The following is a 21,239-nucleotide window of genomic DNA, read 5'->3' on the forward strand; positions in this document are numbered from 1 at the left end:
TATTCCCTTCATACTTTTAAATGTTTCTATAAGATCCCCCCTCATCCTTCTAAATTCCAATGAGTACAGTCCCAGTCTACTCAACCTCTCCTCATAATCCAACCCCTTCAACTCTGGGATTAACCTAGTGAATCTCCTCTGCACACCCTCTAGCGCCAGTACATCCTTTCTCAAGTAAGGAGACCAAAACTGAACACAATACTCCAGGTGTGGCCTCACTAACACCTTATACAATTGCAACATAACCTCCCTAGTCTTAAACTCCATCCCTCTAGCAATGAAGGTCAAAATTCCATTTGCCTTCTTAATCACCTGTTGCACTTGTAAACCAACCTTCTGTGACTCATGCACTAGCACACCCAAGTCTCTTTGAACAGCGGCATGCTTTAATATTTTATCGTTTAAATAATAATCCCGTTTGCTGTTATTCCTACCAAAATGGATAACCTCACATTTGTCAACATTGTATTCCATCTGCCAGACCCCAGCCCATTCACCCAACCCATCCAAATCCCTCTGCAGACCTCCAGTATCCTCTGCACCCTTCGCCCCACCACCCATCCCAGTGTCATCCGCAAACCTGGACACACTGCCCCTGGTCCCCAACTCCAAACCATCCACGCAAACTGTGAACAACCGTGGGCCCAACACGGATCCCTGAGGGACACCACTAGCCACTGACTGCCAACCAGAGAAACACCCATCAATCCCAACTCTTTGCTCTATCCTCTATCCATGCAACGTTAAATACTTACTTCCTTGACCCACTGGGGTGTCCACGCCATGCTTGAAAACACTTGTACCAATCCATGCCCAAGTGAATCCTGGCCGAGAGGAGGGGAGCATCACAGGGGTGTAAAGAATCGGGCTTCCAACCCGTTAATCAGATGCAAATGGTTTAAATTATCTATTTGCATCCTCCCAACAGTACAAGATGTGTAGCTCACTGCCGCCACTAGTGGGTGACCAGAGCATCGGAACAGGGGGTGTTGATCCCGTTTATAGCCCGATGCTTGATTATCCAATAGATCGGGAAACCCAGTACCGGCAGCAGATAACCCACCCCCATATATAACCTTCTATGAAGTAGTGGCTGTTCTCCCTAAAATTCAAATTCCTTCTGCTGAGATAAATACATTTCTGAACGAATATATTTAATTAGGTGCCTGAGTGGCAGAATATTGTGATTGACTCTTAGCCACGGTCCTGGGCTACAACATAGTCACAATATAAGAGGGATGAGAAACAGGCAGTCAGATTTGACGTACAGACACAAACAATATGATTAAACATTCAGCCACTTATATTTGGCAGTTTGATTATTATTATAATATGGTGTTTGGGGGAACTTTTCATATGGCAAAAGATATCCAACAATCATCATCACGAGGGCATCACGTTGGCGCAGTGGCTAGCACTGCTGTCCCACAGCACGAGGTCCCAGGTTCAATCTCGGCTCTGGGTCACTGCTTGTGTGGAGTTTGCACATTCTCCCTATGTTTACGTGAGTTTGGCCTCCACAACCCAAAGATGTGCAGGGTAGGTGGATTAGAACATAGAACATAGAACAGTACAGCACAGAACAGGCCCTTCGGCCCTCAATGTTGTGCCGAACCATGATCACCCTACTCAAACCCACGTATCCATCCTATACCCGTAACCCAACAACCCCCCCCTTAACCTTACTTTTATTAGGACACTACAGGCAATTTAGCATGGCCAATCCACCTAACCCGCACATCTTTGGGTTAGTGGATAGTGTGGGTAGATTGGGTAGTGTGGATTGACCATACTAAATTGCCCCTTAATTGGAAAAAATGAATTGGGCACTCTAAAATTAAAAAACAATCATCATCAGTAAACAGATTATTTGCCATGATTTCAAATTTGTTTGTAGGACCCTGCAAATTGGTTGCTGTATTTTCTGACATTATATCAGTAACTTCAAAATTACTTCATTAGCTGAAAGTGCTCTAGGATTTCCTGAGATCATGGAAGACACCACATAATGCCATTTCTATTCTCGTTTGTGCCAATCCTGGATAGAGGGTATAATATCACAATATCACGTTATATATAGAGCCCTTTGATCCAACTGATGCTATCTTTTGAAATGACTTCAAAATCTTAAGAGGAACTTAGGAGGAATCTGAGGAAAAACATCTTCACCCAAAGGATCGTGAATCAGTGGAATTCCCTGCCCAGTGAAACAGTTGAGGCTACCTTGTTAAATGTTTTTAAGGCAAAGGTAGATAGATTTTTGAACAGTAAGGAATAAAAGATTACGGTGAGCGGGTGGGTAAGTGGAGCTGTCCACAAAAAGATTAGCCAAGACCTTATTGAATGGCGGAGCAGGCTTGAGTGGCTAGATGGTCTATTCTTGCTCCAGTTCTCATGAGCGCGATTCTCCGATCGCGGGACTAAGTGTCCGCGCCGTCGTGAACGCCTTTGCCTTTCATGACGGCATGTTATGGGCGCGGGCACTAGCGATTCTGTCCCCCACAGGGGGCCATCACGGCGCTGGAGCGGTTCACACCACTCCAGCCTCACTTCCTGCCATGCACTGGGGGTGACGCCAACCCGTGCATGCACAGAGGCGACACGCCAACCCGCGCATGCGCGTTGGCTTTACAGAATGTACCGACGCCTACGCAACATGGCGTGGGAGTTCTGGGGCTGGACGCGCAACAAAGTAGGCCCGGCGTGGGGGAGAGGCCACTCCCCGATCGATGGGTCCCGATCGTGGGCCAGACCCCATCGGACCCCCCCCCCCCCCCAACACACAGGCTGCCCCCCGACCCTTCGCCCAGAGTTCCCGCCGGCAGCGACCAGGTGCCAGCGAGACTCTGCTCTTTTCCGCGCAGTCGCTCGGACCATTCAGGCTGGAGAATCGGCGGCCCAGCCTCGTACACCAACCCAGCATGCGCGGGTTGGCGTGTCGCCTCTGTGCATGCACGGGTTGGCGCCATCCCCAGTGCATGGCAGGAAGTGTACAGCAGCCCGCGTCCGGCTCCTCGCCAAACGCGCCGGCACAAATGGTGCCGATTCTCCGCACCTCGGAGAATCATGCGCCAGCATCAGGGTGGCGTGGCGCGTTTGCGGCGATTCTCCGCCCGGCGCGGCACGGGGCTGGGAGAATCGCGCCCCATGTTCTTATGTTATTCCATTGGATATTAATATCTACATTAGTTCCTTATAAGGTCTTCCAGGTTGGCATGAATATTGTATTATCATAAACGTGTGAATAAAATTGTGTTCTGTGATAGCATTGACCAAGAAAAAGATTAAGATTAATCCATTAACTTAAAAACCTATATATAACTGGGAGGTGATAGTGTAAAGGTTAATATTGAGCCAGAATTGTGCATATGGTACCTCACTAGCTACAGAATGGTGAATTATTTAGATTGTACTTTAGTGAGAATTCAATGGTCATCATCATTAGACCTTTCATTGCAGATTTTTCAAATTCAATTCCGCTACATCACCACCTCCCCTTAAAATAATCTCTTGGTTCTAGTGTTCTAATGTTCTTCAGAGTATTTTGTGTTTGAGAGAATTGGCATTTTGTAATTTTAATAAAGAAAAGTATTTAGATATGAATGCATTGCATTTATAAAAAACATCTATTTTATGCCTATAGAAAATGGAAACTTTTCTTGGAATCCAACAAGCTCCACTCCTGTGTTTGCCATTGTACAAGCTAATGATTCCAAGGCTGTTTCTGTGTTAGGACTGACACTTACATTGTGCAACTGTAGCATCAATTCAACCTGTGATTATTCCAGAACAACTTTAAGCATAGACAAAAACAATTCCATCTTTACGGTAAGTGAAATCAAAGTCATTGCTTATTTCATGTTTTAGTTCTGTAATTAGAACACGGAGAGAAAGCCCAAAAGTTTTGCTCATCTATCTTTATCTGGAAATGTTATGAGGGGAGGGGGAAGTCGGCACGGAGTAAAGACTTTCCATTGACAAGCGGCTCAAGTAGAGAATCACAGCACCAGCGAACATCGTGCCAATTTCTCCGTCCTTGCTAGCAGTAGTAGCAGGGCAGACTTGCAGTGGAGAATCCCGGTATTCAAAGGCATCCCATGCTAGAAAAGAAAACATTTCCCTACCCAAATCGCATATCCGTCTAAATTATGTTTGTGTAAAATTTAGATACCAGCATGTAACTGTACCCCTGCTTACACGGGCGTTTACTGCACTGAAAACTTTGATGCTTGTCAAGACAACCAATGTTTCCTGAATGACACTTGCAAAGACAATCCTGCACCACTGGAAGGCTACGAGTGTGGTCCATGCCCAGACAATTTGATGGGGGACGGACAAAAATGTTTTGGTAAGGAACAGTTTTTTCTTCTTATCTCCTTAAATTACCTACAGAACAATCATAGAATCACTAAAGTGCAAAAGGAGTTCATTCGGCCCATCAAATCTGCACTGACCCTTTGAAAGATCACCCGACCCAGGATCCTGCCCTACCCCACAACCCCACCTAACCCGCATATCATTGGACACTAAGGGACAATTTAGCATGGCCATTCCATCTTTGGACTGTGGATGGAAACCAGAGCACGCAGAGGAAACCGACACAGGCGAAAGTGCAAATTTCACACAGTCACCCAAGGCCAGAATTGAACCCGGGTCCCTGGCCCTGTGAGGTAGCAGTACCACTCGCTGTGCCATAACAAAAATTAAGAATAATATAACAATCCGTCAACAGAAAGCAAGATTCTGTTGAGATACATAGAGGGGCAGTTGGGTTACGGGTATAGGGTGGATACGTAGGTTTGAGTAGGGTGATCATTGCTCGGCACAACATCGAGGGCCGAAGGGCCTGTTCTGTGCTGTACTGTTCTATGTTCTATATATCCATGCTATGGATATGTTCTGAATATCTGTTCTTGAATGTAGTACTAATGTTCATAGAATTTATGGAATACAAGGGACCAGATTTTCATGGCCGGATGTGGGAACTCAGAAGTGGGACTAATACTACCATTGCATTACTACCTCTGTCTCGAGACTGCTAGTGGGCAGGGTCGTTCCGTGGTACAGGCCTTTAGTGGCCTAAAGTGCCTATCCCTAAAGGGAGCACACCCAAGGCAAAAGTAAAAGTGGGCCATGTTCAGAGAAAGCAGATTGAATGGCCGGAATTCCTATCCAAAACGCCTCACTGGTGCTTCCAAGGTAATCGGCAACTTGATATAGACAATTGACAACTTTAATCTTCCCTCACACAACACCTAAACCCTTTTTTCCCCTCACCCATTATGAACAGAATTCACCAGTCCAATTATAATAGTTGGAAGCCATTGAATATCCCATAACTTTCCATAAGTAGAAGATTGAAAGTAGTTGTATAAGAATTGTGAAACACTTGTGAAATTGTAAGAGTTCAATTGCAACCAAAAACCAATCGAACTCTTGAGTAAACAAACAGATTTCAGAACTGTCATCTTAAAGATATCGAGACTGACTACATAAAGACAATGGGAAAAGATGCAACATTTACACGCGGCCATCATACCAGACTACCCTTTCAATAGTGTGAAATAAATTCTACCTTTGCATCCACGAGATGTATTATTTTTAAACTCATCTGAAATCTATGTTGACTTTTTGTTTGACAACTTGCCAGTTGACTATAAACACATTTGCAAACACATGTTTAAGTAGTTACATCTTCCAAACACAGCACTGCCACAGCTCACCTTAATAAACACACACCACTCATGCTACAGCATTTAATGTTGAACTGTAAAGGAGGCAAAACCATTTTATTTAGCTTTTACTCTCTTCCCAACTCTAATCAGTATTTATGCCTCTATTCAGGAGATGTTGGATTTCCGCCACTCCATGATAATTAAAAGAAACCTACTGGGGTGGGTTCTCAATGAACCCACACGCTGTCAGCTTCAATTATCATAGGAGCAAGAATTTTCCAGGCCCAATTCCCCCTCTGCTCTCTCAAAAATGGCTGAGGGAGGGCTGCTTGGTCCACTTGGGAGGGGGGGGGATTTTTTTCGGTCCCATACCTGATCAGTCCTGATCAGGACTGCGAAAATCTGGCTCAAGATATTTATTCAAGGTATCCTCATTCAAGTAGTATTAATGTCACAGCCGGAACTTACAGCATCCACTTAAAGCTAAAAATGTTTCTTTCTGGACTGGGATTTGCAGAACACATATAACCCCCCCCCCGCCACCCCAACGGAAACGGGGTAGAATCCAATCTGCCAAAACCTAGCTGCCCGACAATCTTTCCAGACTTGGAATAGTTTTAATTACTCTGTAATGCCACTGTTGACTGTTGGAAATATCGCCACTCACTACCAAGGGAACATTATGGAGCAGGACTCCAGAGTAATTCAAGGATACCGACCAGGCCTAATTGGCATTCCAAGAAGGGCATGTGGAGCCTGGTTGGAGAAGCTGTTAAAGGGTGGTGGGGGGATAATTACCTTGGGAGGAGTATGTCTGATGGGAAGAGGGGACCCCAAAAGGAAGCCCAGCCCTCTTGAGCAACATCGGCCTGCACAGTAAAAGTGGCCGGGCCACCTAGGGAAAATAATGAGGCAATTGAATGGCTACTAGTTGGCCAATTAAAAGACCTCAAGAGGTCCACGGGCAGGCCGGCTGGCCAAAGCCACCACCACTCCTGTGAGATGGTAGACAGGTCGAACCAGATGGGTAACCAGCAGAAAGGCAATGTGCTGGACTTTATGAAACCCCCCGCTTTGCAACACACCAGGAGGGTCCTTAAAATCCCACTAATGATCTTCATAAAAACCCATTTTGGTGAAATGCAAAATGCATTTCAGTAGGTCTAGCATAAGAGGGTAAATGGTAAAACTCTTAGGAATATAGACAGTCAGAAATCTGGGCATGCAGGTCCACAGATCTTTAAGTGGGAGCACAAATGGACAAGATAGTCAAGAAAGCAAATGGAATGCTTGCCTTCATTGGATGCAGCATCGAGTGTAACAAGTGGCAGGTCATGCTATAGTTGTATGGAACCTTAGTAAGGCCGCAGTTGGAGTATTACGCACAATTCTGGTCGCCACACTACCAGAAGGATGTGGAGGCTTTGGAGGGGGTGCAGAGGAGGCTTACCAGGATGTTGTCTGGTCTGGAGGGTGTTAGCTATGTGGAGAAGCTGAATAGACTCAGACTGTTTTCATTAGAAAGACGGAGGTTGAGGGATGACCTGATAGAGATCTACAAGATTATGAGGGGCATGGACAGAGTGGATGGGCAGGCACTCTTTCCCAGGGTGGAGGGGTCAGTCACCAGGGGCATAGGTTTAAGGTCCGTGGGGCAATGTCTAGAGGAGATGTGCGAGGCAGGTGTTTTACGCAGAGGGTTGTGAGTGCCTGGAACGTGTTGCCAGGGGAGGTTGTGGAAGCAGATCCATTAACGGCCTTCAAAAGGGATCTTGATAAGCACGTGGATAGGATGGGTATAGAGGGATACGGCACAAGGAAATGCTGAGGGTTTTGGCAAAGATTGGTATCATGATCGGTACAGGCTTGGAGGGCCAAAGGGCCTGATCCCGTGCTGTATTGTTCTTTGTTCATTTCTTTCTTTATTTGTCTGTCGGTATATTTATTTTATACAGTTGAATATATCACAGTTCATAAGGTTTTGTTCTTTTTGCTTCTATTCTCTTCATTTCAATTCACCATTTGAATTTATAAATAGAACACGTAACGTTCTGTACCGTGCCTGTATTGTGAACTACTGTAAATCTATAAATTACATTATATCACAATTTGAGCAAACGATCTGCAAAATTATTTTGAAAAATAATTGAAATTTATTGAATACTGCCAGTCAATACAAATTACTGTGCAGAAGCAGGAATTAATGTGTAGGAAATCTGTTTAAAGAGCTTGACTATTCTAATTCAAACCCAATAATTGTGATGACACAGCACACATACTTTAAGAACCTTCCATATTAAAATAGAATCAGTAATTATTTTAGATGTACCTATTTATTGCTTTGTGTAGCATTAACAAATTATTAATTCTTTAATGATATTCATTCTCACCTTTTAGTAGATCCCCTCATTAAAACTGACAGATAATGAATTTATGCTTAGTGAGAAAGATTCATCATATTACATTGAAATATTGATGCCGACCAAGGAATAGGCCCATTTGGCTCATCAAATCCGCACCACCTCTGAAGTAGAGTTTATTTCTCCCCTCGTTTTGATTTCTCCCAAATTGAATCCCCTGTTTCTTCCTCCTCCTAAATATGATCTTCTTCCAGACAGAAAAGTTTCCTTTTTTCTCAAAGTGGTCTTGTAGCTCCTGCACAGGGAAGCAAAGCCAAGAAAATCAATGTTTGGAATACATCATACATTTTACTTCAGTGATATACAGAAGGCGCAATTTATCCGAATGGGAACACAGTCCTGTAATGAAACCCCACACTATCGAACGGGACTCTGATCCCATTAGGGTAGATTTGGGGCCTCAGCGGGGAACTCCCCGATGAGGCCACACTTAGTCCCTTTTTCTGCACTGTAGGAGTTCAGATAGCCGGAACTCCTCAGTGCACAAGGAGATCGGGACATCATTTTTAAATGGCGTCCCAATGCGCCCCCCCCCCCACCCCACCCCCAGACGCAACCACTGAACCCCCCCTCCCAAAAGCTCCAGCTTACCTATATGGGGGTCCTCAGGCACCTCCGCACCTCCTGAACCCACGCAAGGCGGACCCAGGTCCCAATCCCATTGTGAGAAAAATGCTGGCTTGGCACCTTGACAGTGTCCCTGACAGCTGGAAGTGCCACATGGGCAATTTTGCAGTGCAAGGCTGGCACCCACATGGCACTGTCAGGGTGCCACCCTGCCCAGAGGGCAAGCAACCAGGGGCATTCAATCCCCTGGGAGACCCCACGAGTGCCATTCCATCTGGTCTCCATTTGTGGAGGCCAGCTCTGAATGGCACTTATCCAAGATATTCAAGACGAAGCGGTTTGATCGTGGCAATGCATATTAGAGCGAGATGAGCCATTTCGCTTGAATGTGCAGATTAGCTAAAAAGTGATTCACCTACAATGGGTGGGATTCACATTGTGAAGTCTCGCAAGATCGTATTAGAGCCGGCGAGCCGGGCAGATCCCAGAAAAGGGATCTCTGGGCATCTACCAGCCGTATCGTGCCACGCTGCCTTTCGGGCGTAATGTGGCCAGTAAATCGCATGCACAATTATTATGTGAGGAATTGTCGTCATTGTTGCTGCATTAGTGGAACTTGGATAGGGTGGAAAATTTTAATGATGCAATATCTATCATTTAACGTGAAGAATACGTAATGATGGTGAGGCGGCACAGTGGTTAGCACTGCTGCCTCACAGCACCAGCGACCCGGGTTTATTTCTGACCTTCAGTAACTGTTTTGAAACAAAATAGTCAAGTCGTCAGAAGCTAAGTTCCATCACAATTAACAGATTTTGTTTAGCTGCAAAGAAAGTTTTTTGATACAACTGATTTACATGTGTTTGTTCGGCATTCTAGACGTTGATGAGTGCCAAAATGAAACGGACTCTTGTGAACAGATTTGTACAAATGTTTTTGGAGGATTCAACTGTAGCTGCAACAAGGGTTACACAGTAAATCCATTAAACAGCTCCCTGTGCATTGGTAAGCAGCAATATTTATTTTGTGACTTAAATATATGTTTTGTACAAGAAAACAATGGCTCAGGCAAAAAAAAATATCAATTTTACAATTTAAAATTAGCTTTATTCAAATTACACTGTCGTCGTTAATTGTAAAAGTTGCTGCCAATAAATTTGGTCCGTCATTTGATTGGACCATGAAACCATTTTGTTTTTAAACACGATAAAAGGTGGTCAATAGACCGTTACATGGTCTGTGTCCCGTCCGTGACGATCCTGCGGCGGGTGCCAGGAACAAGAAAATTGCACCCAATACCCAAAAGACACGCTGAGCTGGATTCTTTGGCCGCACCCACCGCAGGATCATCACGGACAGGACGCAGACCATGTAACAATCCATTGACCGCGGGCGGGAATTTTGGGCCAGCGGGCAGTCGCGACCGAAAAATCACAAAATATTTTGCCCTTCCCTCTGCTTACTTTTTGAATCCAAATCACAGACTTTATTTTACTTGCATTTTATGATTTTATTTCTTCAGCCATTGTTTACATCAGCGTTTTTGCCATTTGGGGAAGCTGCATATTTATAAAACTATGGCTGGGGTTTTGTCAGAACGATGGAGTCTCGCCTGTTGTTGAAGAACTAGCGGGGTGCCCAATCATTTCCCTAGGGATGTCCCAATGGAATCAATTGCCCTCAGTCACTTGTGTGGTCACATTGGGCCCTCCCCATGAGGTCCCAGCAACACAGGTTTGCGAGCTATTGGCCAGTCAGAGGCTAGCAACTCCAATTGGTCCCAACAAATGCATTGACTGTTGATGGCAATGCATTCACCAGGGACCCAGGAACATCAGGGCACCCTGGACGAAAAGTGGGTAAATGTGTAATGGGGGGGTTGCAAGGTAGGGGGACACTGGACGAGGGATGGGGGAAAGTTTCAGAGGTAAGGGCATGGGTGGCTTTCAGCAGCTACCTCCAGCCTAATGCCAGATTCCACAGGGGACTTTGCTGGGCAGCCTTCCAAGTGTACGGTAAAACCATGTGGCCTCCATTTAATCCCAGTGCCAGAGCTAAATGACGTGGAGCTCAAGGGTAATGGATGCAGCCAGCTGACATGCAGCCACCAACCAGGAATCCTTCATCAGCTCCTTTCACTCTCTGACTTAATCAAGGGAGGTTTTACTGCTGCTGCTGGATGATTGATGATAGGACTATCCTGCAATTAAATGGGCTTGGCCACCATGATCCAGCCACATTAAATCTAACACAACTTCCTTCTCCTCCAGAGAGGAAATCAAGCATTCCTATTAAAACTGTTGAAGTCTTATATTCTGTTCAAGTGAAAGGAACTCCTTATAAATCCTGCACATAAAAATACAACCAATGTGTATTAAAGAGGAACAGGAATCTATGAATGTGAGCATTGACTTGATGGTCATGATTTCAATCCTATTTCAGACATTGATGAATGCAAAAATTCTTCTGCGTGCCCCCAAAATGCAGTCTGTGTGAATTCAGTGGGGAACTACTCATGCATGTGCAAGTCTGGATATGAAGGAGAGCCATACAGGTTCTGCGTGGGTATGTTTTTTATTTCACTAATTAAGTATATGACTGTGAATATTTTAAAAAATTACCAATATAGTAACATTTAAAAAATATGTTAAATGAGTTACTTCACCCTTTGTCTCACCATTGCCAACAACATTAAATTCTGCCCATTGGAAACACAAAACTCTCCCATTGGACTTTTGAGATACAATCTATTTCCTCTCAAGTAGGTAGAAGTATTATAGTTATTGCTTGAATGCTTAATACAAATACTCCTACAGGAGATTAAAGTCATTTTTATATTAATCATAGCAGTACAAATAAAACGTCTTAGATTATTAAAAAATATTTGGAGCACAACAGACTTCGGAGCAAAGTAATAGCTCATAGAATAAAAGGGACAGTAGCAACATGGATACAAAATTGTTTGAGTGACACGTAACGTAGTGTAGGGATTATTAGATGTTTCAAGGCTGGTTAAAGGTTTGTAGTTCCCCAGCATTCATTGTTGGGACCCTTGCCATTTCTGATATATGTTAATGATCTAAAATTTGCGGTACAGGGCAGAATTAGTAGACAAAACTCAGAAGTTTTGTGAATTGAGCAGAGGATAGTATAAAGCTTTCAAAGAAATAGACAAGTTTGTGAAATGGAACAAGTGAAGTTCAGTGTAGAGAATATGAAGTAATTCATTTTGGCATAAATAACATGGAGAGACAATATAAAATAAAGGACACAACTCTAAAGAATGTGCAGGAACAGAAGGATCTTGGTGCATATACACATATCATGGTAGTAGGCAGGATTGGTTGAGCATGATTAATGAAACAGAGTATGTTGGGCTTAGGCGATTACAAGAGTGTAAGAGTAAGGAGACTATGTTGAACTTGTACAAGACACCTGCTTGGCCTTAGTATTGCATCCAAGGTATTGGCAAGAGAGCAAACAAAATTCACTGGAATAGTTCCAGGGATAAAGACCTTCTGTTGTGAAGATAAATTGGAGATGTTAGGACTGTTTTCCTTGCAGAAAAGAACACTGAAAGGAGATTTGACAGAGACATTCACAATCATGAGGAATCTAGACGGAATATCTATGAAGAATCTGTTCCCATTCAAGAACAAGAGGTCACAGATTTAAAGTAATTGGCAAGAGAGTAAAAGTGATGAGAAAAATAATTTCTTCATGCAGAGTGGTTAAGGTCTGGAATGCACTGCTTGTGACTGTGATGGAAGTAGGTTCAACAGAAGCATTCAATTGGGCTGATCACAGAATTGTTACGACGCAGAAAGAGGCCATTTGTCTGCACTGGCTCGCCCAACGTGCATCATGGCTCAATACCATTCCCTTGTACCCCTGCACATTACATGGTTATCTGAAAAGGAAGAATGCACTGGGTTCCAGGGAAAAGGTGGGAGAATGACACTAAAGTGAATTACCTTTTCAGAGAGCTGGTACAGACACGAGGAGCCAAATGCCCGCCTTCTGAAGTGTAAAGAAATTAATGGGAATGTTAGTTAGGGCTTGGCTGTTCACATGCAAGTTATTATTTTTACATAGTGATAAGTCTTAATTACAGTTAAACTACATTGCAGGCAGTGAAAATTTACATTATTGCAGATTTTTATTCCTGTAATCTTGCTTTTATCTCTCTTAATTCCATCTTTCTTTCCCCTTTTCTTTCTGTATAAATCATTGAATTAATTATTCTCGGAACAGTTGCTGCTCTGGACTGTACATCCTGATACTATAATGTGCCATTATTTGCTCAATTCACCCATGTTCCAGATTCACCAGCTGTTTTGATTATCTGGCGATCATAAACTGTGGCACAAAAGTCCACAGAAAGCCTGTGGTAAATAGTGGAATTAAATGTAAGAACCCTCCCTTCCCCATTACCTGGTCAAAATGTGGTCAAAATTATTTTTTAGAATTTTGCACTGTACAAACTTCTATATTAACATTTTGTTTCAATGTTCTTATTTTTGCAGACATAGATGAATGTCTGAATGCTAGTTCGTGTCCAGGCAATTCCTTCTGTACTAACACGAATAGCTCTTTCAACTGTACATGTCAAAGAGGATATGAAAAACCCAATTGCATGGGTAAGGAATTCATCAGGTTGTGCCCCTGGAAAAATGGATCTCATAATAGTGGATGTTCATACTGTTGGCCTGCTCAAATTGAAATGATTAATCTCGTCACTTTTTAGAGGTCTTATGGAACAAAGAGTAGCATCCCTGCTTTAGTTCGAATGATTTTTATTAGTGTCAGAAATAGGCTTACATTAACGCTGCAAAGAAGTTACTATGAACATCCCCGAGTCGCTACACTCCGGCTTTTCGGGTACACTGTGGGAGAATTCAAAATGTCCAATTCACCTAACAAGCACGTCGTTCAGGACTTGTGGGAGGAAACCAGAGAAAAATACAATTCCATTGTCACAATCTTTACCCGCACTTGCCGTCCGTGGGATCACTGGCGTGGGCAGAAAATATCTTGAGAATCAGGAAACATGATTCTTGCCATGTGTTTCTCAGCAGGGTGCCGTTCATTGGCGGTGGGATTCCCTACTACCGCTGCTTGTCAATGAGATTTCCAGGAAACCTGCAGTCGGGGTTATGCTGCTGGCGGGAACAGGGAATCACAACGGCCGGAAAATCCACGCCCATGTTTTCCAATTTTCCCTGCCCCTTGCCAGCGATGTCACGAGATTCACGACCACAAACAGCGCAAACCTAATTAATAAACTTGAATGCATTTAAGTGCTATTAGCGTCCCCTTCAAATTATCCCCCCTCACTAAATATTCAGACCTCACGTCAGGAGGTTTACAACAGCCTTAATCAGGCATGAAGCAGTTGAAATGAAATGAAATGAAATGAAAATCGCTTATTGTCACGAGTAGGCTTCAATGAAGTTACTGTGAAAAGCCCCTAGTCGCCACATTCCGGCGCCTGTCCGGGGAGGCTGGTACGGGAATCGAACCGTGCTGCTGGCCTGCTTGGTCTGCTTTAAAAGCCAGCGATTTAGCCAAGTGAGCTAAACCAGCCCCTGGCAGTTGAGGGGATCCCTCCAAGAGCATAGAGGTAAGTATAGCCCCTCAGGGCTAAGAGTGACATACTCTCACACAGCCCCTGACACAGGTTGGCACTGCCTGGCTGACTCCACTGGGAGCCCCATGGAGGGAGAGGGGTATCCAAGATATGAATATCTGAGGGTGGGGGTGAAAGAGTTACTGGTTTCCGGCTAATGTTGGGAAGGGGTGGGGGGGAGGGGCAGAATAAGCCCCCGATACATCCATGATGGGGACTGGGAGCCGTTGGACTGCAGCATTGATCAGGGCGCGCTTTAAAGATGGAGCCCCGATCAGTATGGAGTTGGTTCCTGACTTTAATGAAGGCCCACCCCACCAGAGTGAGTGTAAACCATGCCCACTCTTTTGTCAAAGAGGCTCAAGATTGTGTAAGAAAACTGGCCTGTACAACTGGAGAGTTATATTCAAGTTTTCTGTCTGAGCCTGCCATTTCCAACATTCTGTTAAGTTTTCTCCCTAAGTCTTGATGGCCAGGAAAGGTGCATTCATAATGTAGCCAAATAGGTTCAGTATTAACTTGTAATTGCCAATAAATGCCAATGGCTTGGAGCATCTACAATCAGGCTGAACCAGGTAAAAGTCACAGCAACTCGGTGCGGGAGTCAGGAATCCCCCCCACCCCTCGCCCCACCTCATGGCCTCTCCCATCCCCCATCCCAGGAGCGGACGTTCCAGTCCCACCGATGTCAACGGTTCTATGGTTCACATCTTCTGCTTTCGGAGAATCAGACGCAGGGATTGATCAGCAGGAACTGAAGATATCACCTGTGGGAAGGGCAGGAAATTGTGGCCTCGGACATCTGGGTGCAGCAGTTGGAGTGGATCTGATCCCTGTTCGAACAGGGTGAATTCGGGACCTCAGGGTGATTTAGACCTTATGGGGTAGATTCTCTAGGGCACAAAAATAGAAATAAAAATTGGACAAGTTTCAAGAACAGCTGGTTAAAAATCAATGTGTTTCCAGTGGGATATATTATTTACTTCCTCTCATTTATTCCATGCAAACTGTGCTCTTGCAGGTTCTTTTATCTGACTCTACCCATGTTTGACAAGGCTCCGTCCCCTTTTACATGTAGGGAGACAATATTGTTGGCAACTTTATTCTAACCTTAGTATTACTGTCCCAAAGGACTCTTTGCTATTTCAATTAACACATGCATTTTAAGTAATTAATCAATACTTCCATCAAAATGGTGTAAAGTATGTTTGACACAAGCTCACAAACGTTACATTGTCATAGCTCTTAAATTCGCCATTGTTTTTGGAATCAGGAAATATTGTGCATATGGGGGGGAACAAAGTGCAGAAAGGCATTTTTAACTTCCAGCAGATTTCTATGAGAACTGTAACATTATAGTTAGATTCCCACCATATGCAGCAGAATTAAGTCATGATGATTTTAGTCATGAGTATTTATTAACATGCTGCTGGCTGATTTCTTGCTTTGAACAGGTGAATTTACTGCCAGCTGCAGAAATGCCAGCACTGGTTCTAATATTTCTGGGAGTCCCCTGGTCCAGGTGGTGGGATGACTCTGAGGCCTGACCCTTAACCATTATTAATGACATCCACATTTATGCTGAATGGTCACTTATACTTTTTCTCACTTAACTCTATGGGGCAGGAAAGCCATAGTGACCTCACCACAATTTCAGTCAGTCGTAGGTGTTTAAACCCTGTGGTGAGTTTGGTGGCAGAAAGTAATTTAATCAGTAGCTGGTGTGTGCATGTTGGAGGAGGGGGGGGGGGGGGGGGGGGGGGGGGGAGGGGTGAGAGCCATTCCCTTGCCCTTACTGTTTCATCCCACTTCCCTGCAATTCCCACATTGTGACCTCCATTCCCATCATCACTCAACCAGTGACCTGGAATCCAGCAGTTATACTAGGTCTTGGTGGGTGTAATACTACAGCAGCCATGACTTCCCAGTGGCGCTGCTATTCAGGAGACCTGCAAGCCTACAATTGGCCAACAGCCTCAGTGGGAGGACTTTGGGGTCCTTGACCCTGGGGAAGGCCCCGCCCGTGAACCGTTTTGTGTCTTAATGATGCCAAATTCGGCAGGTCTTCCCTGTAAGGTTCTTGGTTCTCACTGTTGTCCAGCTGGCAGGTGAGACCCTCCTCATCTCCATTAAATAATGCCCTAATCTTCATATATTAAAATGAGTAGGATTAAATTGAAGACAACTGAATATCAGTGTGTACGTCACCTGGCCAATTTTAATTACCTACTTTCCTGACCTCCTGTGGATAGGTACAGTTAAAAATCAGTATCCAAATCCCCCATTTGTTCCTGGCCCATGAGATTTTCAGCCCTCATGTATTTTCCGGGTGGTCAATATCCATTCACAATATTTCAGAGATTCCCAAGTGTTTTCTTTCATCTCCCATTGACCCAAGCCCCATCATCTGAAGCGCAGCATCCTGCAAGGTTACAGACCGAGTGGCACATTGGTTAGCACCACTGTCTCACAACACCAGGAACCCAGGTTCAATTCTGGACTTGGGCAAGTGTGTGTGAAATTTACATGTTCTCTCTGTGTCTGCATGGGTTTCTTCTGGGTGCTCCGGTTTCCTCCCACAGTCCAAACATGTGCAGGTTAAGTGGGGTTATGGGGATAGGGTCTTATTCGGGTGCTCTTTTCATAGAATTTACAGTGCAGAAGGAGGCCATTTGGCCCATCGAGTCTGCACTGGCTCTTGGAAAGAGCACCCTACCCAAGGTCAACACCTCCACCCCATCCCCATAACCCAGCAACCCTACCCAACACTAAGGGCAATTTTGAACACTAAGGGCAATTTATCATGGCCAATCCACCTAACCTGCACATCTTTGGACTGTGGGAGGAAACCGGAGCACCCGGAGGAAACCCACGCACACACGGGGAGAATGTGCAGACTCCGCACAGACAGTGACCCAAGCCAGAATCGAACCTGGGACCCTGGAACTGTGAAGCGATTGTGCTATCCACAATGCTACCGTGCTGCCCACTTTTGGAGAGTTGGTGCAGACTTGATGGGCCAAATGGCCTCCTTCTCCATTGCAGGGATTCTATGATTCTAGGTGCTGGAAAATGGGATTTAAATGAACAGCTAGTTTTGTTTTTCTCTTTTTTTGGCGACGCACAGTTGATGGGCTGAATGGCCTCTTTCTGTACTGTAATGTTCCATGGGTCTATCTTTTGAGAATGCCCAACACTTCCATTCTTTTCTATTTCATATTTTCTAAAACACATCTACTACATCCTTCCACATGTTTCCCCTGCCCTCCACTCTTCTTGTCCCTGAACATTTGTACATTCTGCACAAATGCATGAAGTAACTGCTGCTGATAACTCATGTCTTTTCAAAAAATGTTATTCCTTTCTCCAAAGCCAATGTGATTGATTGATTTATTGTCACATGTACCGAAGTACAGTGAAAAGTATTTTTTTTGCAGCCAAGGGAATGTACACAGTAGACAAAAAGAATAATCGACTTAGTACGTCAACAAATAGTGATTGGTTACAATGCGGAATAAGGGTCAAACAAAGCAAATACATGAGCAAGAGCAGCATAGGGCATCGTGAATAGTGTTCTTATAGGGAACAGATCAGTCCCAGGGAGAGTCGTAGAGGAGTCTAGTAGCTGTGGAGAAGAAGCTAGTCCTATGTCTGGATGTGCAGGTCTTCAGACTTCTGTACCTTCTGCCTGATGGAAGGGTCTGGAAGAGGGTCTGTGTGTGAAGGGTCTCTCTCAATGCTGTCTGCCTTCCTGAGGCAGCTGGAGGTGTAGACAGAATCATTGGCAGAGTGACAAGCTTGGATGATGCGTTGGGCTGAATTCACTACACTTTGAAGTTTCTTGCAATCTTGGGGCGAGCAGTTGCCATACCAAGCTGTGATGCAGCCGGATAGATGCAGACATGACAAATTTCTTTAACTTCCGTAGGAAGTAGAGAAGTTGTTGGGCTTTCTTGACTGTTGCATCAACATGAGTGGACCAGGACAGACTGTTGGTGATGATGGCCCCCAGGAACTTAAAAGCTATCGACCATCTTCACTTCAGAGCCAATGATGTAGATGTAGATGTGGGTGTGTATCGTGGTATACTTCCTGAACTCGACGATCAGTTCCTTGGTTTTGCTGACATTTAGAGAGGTTTTTTTTTGGTACACCATGCAACCAAGTGATCCATCTCCCTTCTGTTGTCTGATTCATCGTTGTTTAAGATATGACCTACCATAGTCGTATCATCCGCAAATTTACAGATAGAACTAGATTGATCCTTGCCACACAGTCGTGTATGTACAGGGAGTACAGTAGAGGACTGAACACACATCCTTGCGGGACCTGGTGTTGAGGACTATTGTGGAGGTGGTGCTGTTACCTATCCTTAGGGCGGTCTGTTGGTGAGGAAGTCAAGGATCCAGCGGCATAGCGAGGGGTCAAGTGCAAGATTGCAGAGTCTGGTTATTAATCTTGTCGGGATAATGGTGTTAAAGGCGGAGCTATAGTCTATGAACAGCAGTATGCCGTAACCCAACCTCACCGCCCCACGAGACCAGACTGGCCCACGCACAACCCTCTCCAGTGATCCTGACACTGTCACCATCTAACCCCTCCGAACGCAATCACCTACCTTACACAAAGCCTGCCTTACAAGCCGAGAGCCGCCGTCGACCCAGGGAGAGGGGAAAACACACTGGCCTGAAGGTGAAATTTAAATTATGCGGCTTCAAGACTCCTCTCCCCAGCGTACTCCTGGCGAACGTCCAAGCGATTGAGAACAAGCTGGATGACCTTAACGCTAGACTTACCCCCCAGAGTGAAGTAAGAAACTGCAGTGTGCTTTGCTTCACCGAGACATGGCTCACTCCAGCCACACCAGATTGTGCGATCCACCGAATGAATCGCACGAAGGCCTCCGGCAAGTCGAAACACCCTGGACCACTGCTACACAAGTGTTTGGCTCTTGATCAACACCTCCTGGTGCTCTGATGTGGTGTCCCTAGCGGGCCATTTCTCCCCAGACCTAGAATACCTAACCGTGAAGTGTTGCCCCTTCTACCTCCCACGTGAATTTACCTCTGTGCTCATCACAGCAGTCTACATCCCACCCCAGGCTGAAGTGAAGAAAACACTTGATGAACTACATTCCACCATCAGCAACCAAGAAACAAATCACCCCGAAGCCCTGACAATCGTGGCTGGAGACTTCAACCAGGCCAACCTCAAGAAGGACCTACCCAAACTCTATCAACATATCTCCTGCTCCACCAGAGGTGGAAACACCCTGGACCACTGCTACACAAGTATCAAAGGAGCCTACTGCTCCATTCCCTGACCTCACTTTGGCAAATCCGACCACAAGTCGGTATTCCTACTTCCGTGTTACAAACAGCAACTCAAGCGTGCTGAGCCAGTCAAGAAAACCATGCAGTACTGGTCTGAGGAATCCTCCGTGACTGCTTGGAGACTGTGGATTGGTCCATATTCAAGGCCGCAGAAGCTAACCTGGATGAGTACGCAAACATCGTCACAGACTTCATTAGTAAGTGTGTCGAGAACTGTGTACCGAAGAAGGCAATACGGGTGTTCCCCAATCGGAAACCCTGGCTCAACCAAAAGGTTCGCTCCCTGCTGAAGTTCCGGACGGAGGCGTTCAAGTCTGACGACCCTGATCTATATAAGAAATCCAGGTACAACATACGGAAAGCCATCAGGGATGCAAAAAGACAATAGAACATCAAACAAGAGTCCCAGGCCAACGACACTAATCCACAACGACTATGGCAGGGCCTACACAAGATCACAGGCTATAAAGCAAGGTCGGGCGGAATATCTGTGTCTGGAGCATCCGCTCTGAGGGCCCCACCTCCTTCAAGAAGACCACCATAATACCAGCACCAAAGAAGAACAAGGTAGCCTGTCTCAATGACTACCGATGGGTGGCCCTAACGTCTGTTATCATGAAATGCTTTGAGCGGCTAGTCATGAGACGGATCGCTGCCAGCCTCCCAGATGGTCTCGATCCACTGCAGTTTTCCGCAACCGGTCCACAGCAGACACTATCTCACTGGCTCTGCAATCAACACTCGAACACCTCGAGAACAACGACACCTATGTGAGACTGCTGTTCATAGACTACAGATCCGCCTTCAACACCATTATCTCAACAAGACTAATAACCAAACTCCATAATCTTGGACGTGACCCCTCCCTATGCAGCTGGATCCTCAACTTCCTCACCAACAGACTGCAATCTGTCAGGATAGGCAACAGCACCTCCTCCACAATAGTCCTCAACACCGGAGCCCCGCAAGGTTGCGTGCTCAGTCCTCTACTGTACTCTCTGTACACCCATGACTCTGTGGCAACATTTAACTCCAACTCAATCTATAAGTTTGCAGATGATGGGGCTGCATCTCAAACAACAACGTTTCCGACTACAAGAGGGTGTAAAATCACTTGGTTGCATGGTGTACCGAAAACAACCTCTCTCAAAATGTTGGAAAGACCAAGGAATTGATCATCGAATTCAGGAAGCGCAGCACGACACACACTCCCGTCTGCATCAATGGCTCCGAAGTGGAGATGGTCGCTAGCTTTAAGTTCCTGGGGGTCACCATCACCAACCGTCTGTCCTGGTCCACTCACGTTGATGCAACAGTCAAGAAAGCCCAACAACGTCTCCACTTCCTGCGGAAGCTAAACTCCTCAGCGACACCCTCTCGGACTGATCTGTTCCCTGTTCACAACGCCCTATGCTGCTCTTGCTCATGTATTTGCTTTGTTTGGCCCCTTGTTCCGCACTGTAACCACTGTTTTGTCAATGTACCATTTGTCAATGTTCCCTGTTGATTATTCTTGTGTCTACTGTGTACATTCCTCGGCCGCAGAGAAAAATACTTCGGTACACTTGACGATAAATCAAATCCTTGTTGTCGAGGTATTCGAGTGTTGATTGTA

At 45.2% G+C, this 21,239-nt stretch overlaps 1 protein-coding gene across 1 annotated transcript in view; it reads left to right on the forward strand.

The window, feature by feature from the left end:
• The window catches only part of LOC119975648 (mucin-4-like), a 185,636-nt gene that overhangs the window by 63,499 nt on the left and 100,898 nt on the right, over window positions 1-21,239 (forward strand). Inside the window, exons 22-26 of the mRNA XM_038815430.1 lie at window positions 3,644-3,828; window positions 4,168-4,348; window positions 9,542-9,667; window positions 11,105-11,227; window positions 13,189-13,302. Of these exons, the coding sequence (XP_038671358.1) occupies window positions 3,644-3,828; window positions 4,168-4,348; window positions 9,542-9,667; window positions 11,105-11,227; window positions 13,189-13,302 (729 nt within the window). The remainder of the gene's footprint in view (window positions 1-3,643; window positions 3,829-4,167; window positions 4,349-9,541; window positions 9,668-11,104; window positions 11,228-13,188; window positions 13,303-21,239) is intronic.

The sequence above is a fragment of the Scyliorhinus canicula genome, chromosome 13 (assembly GCF_902713615.1).
Source record: "Scyliorhinus canicula chromosome 13, sScyCan1.1, whole genome shotgun sequence".
In the NCBI taxonomy this organism is placed as follows: domain Eukaryota; kingdom Metazoa; phylum Chordata; class Chondrichthyes; order Carcharhiniformes; family Scyliorhinidae; genus Scyliorhinus; species Scyliorhinus canicula.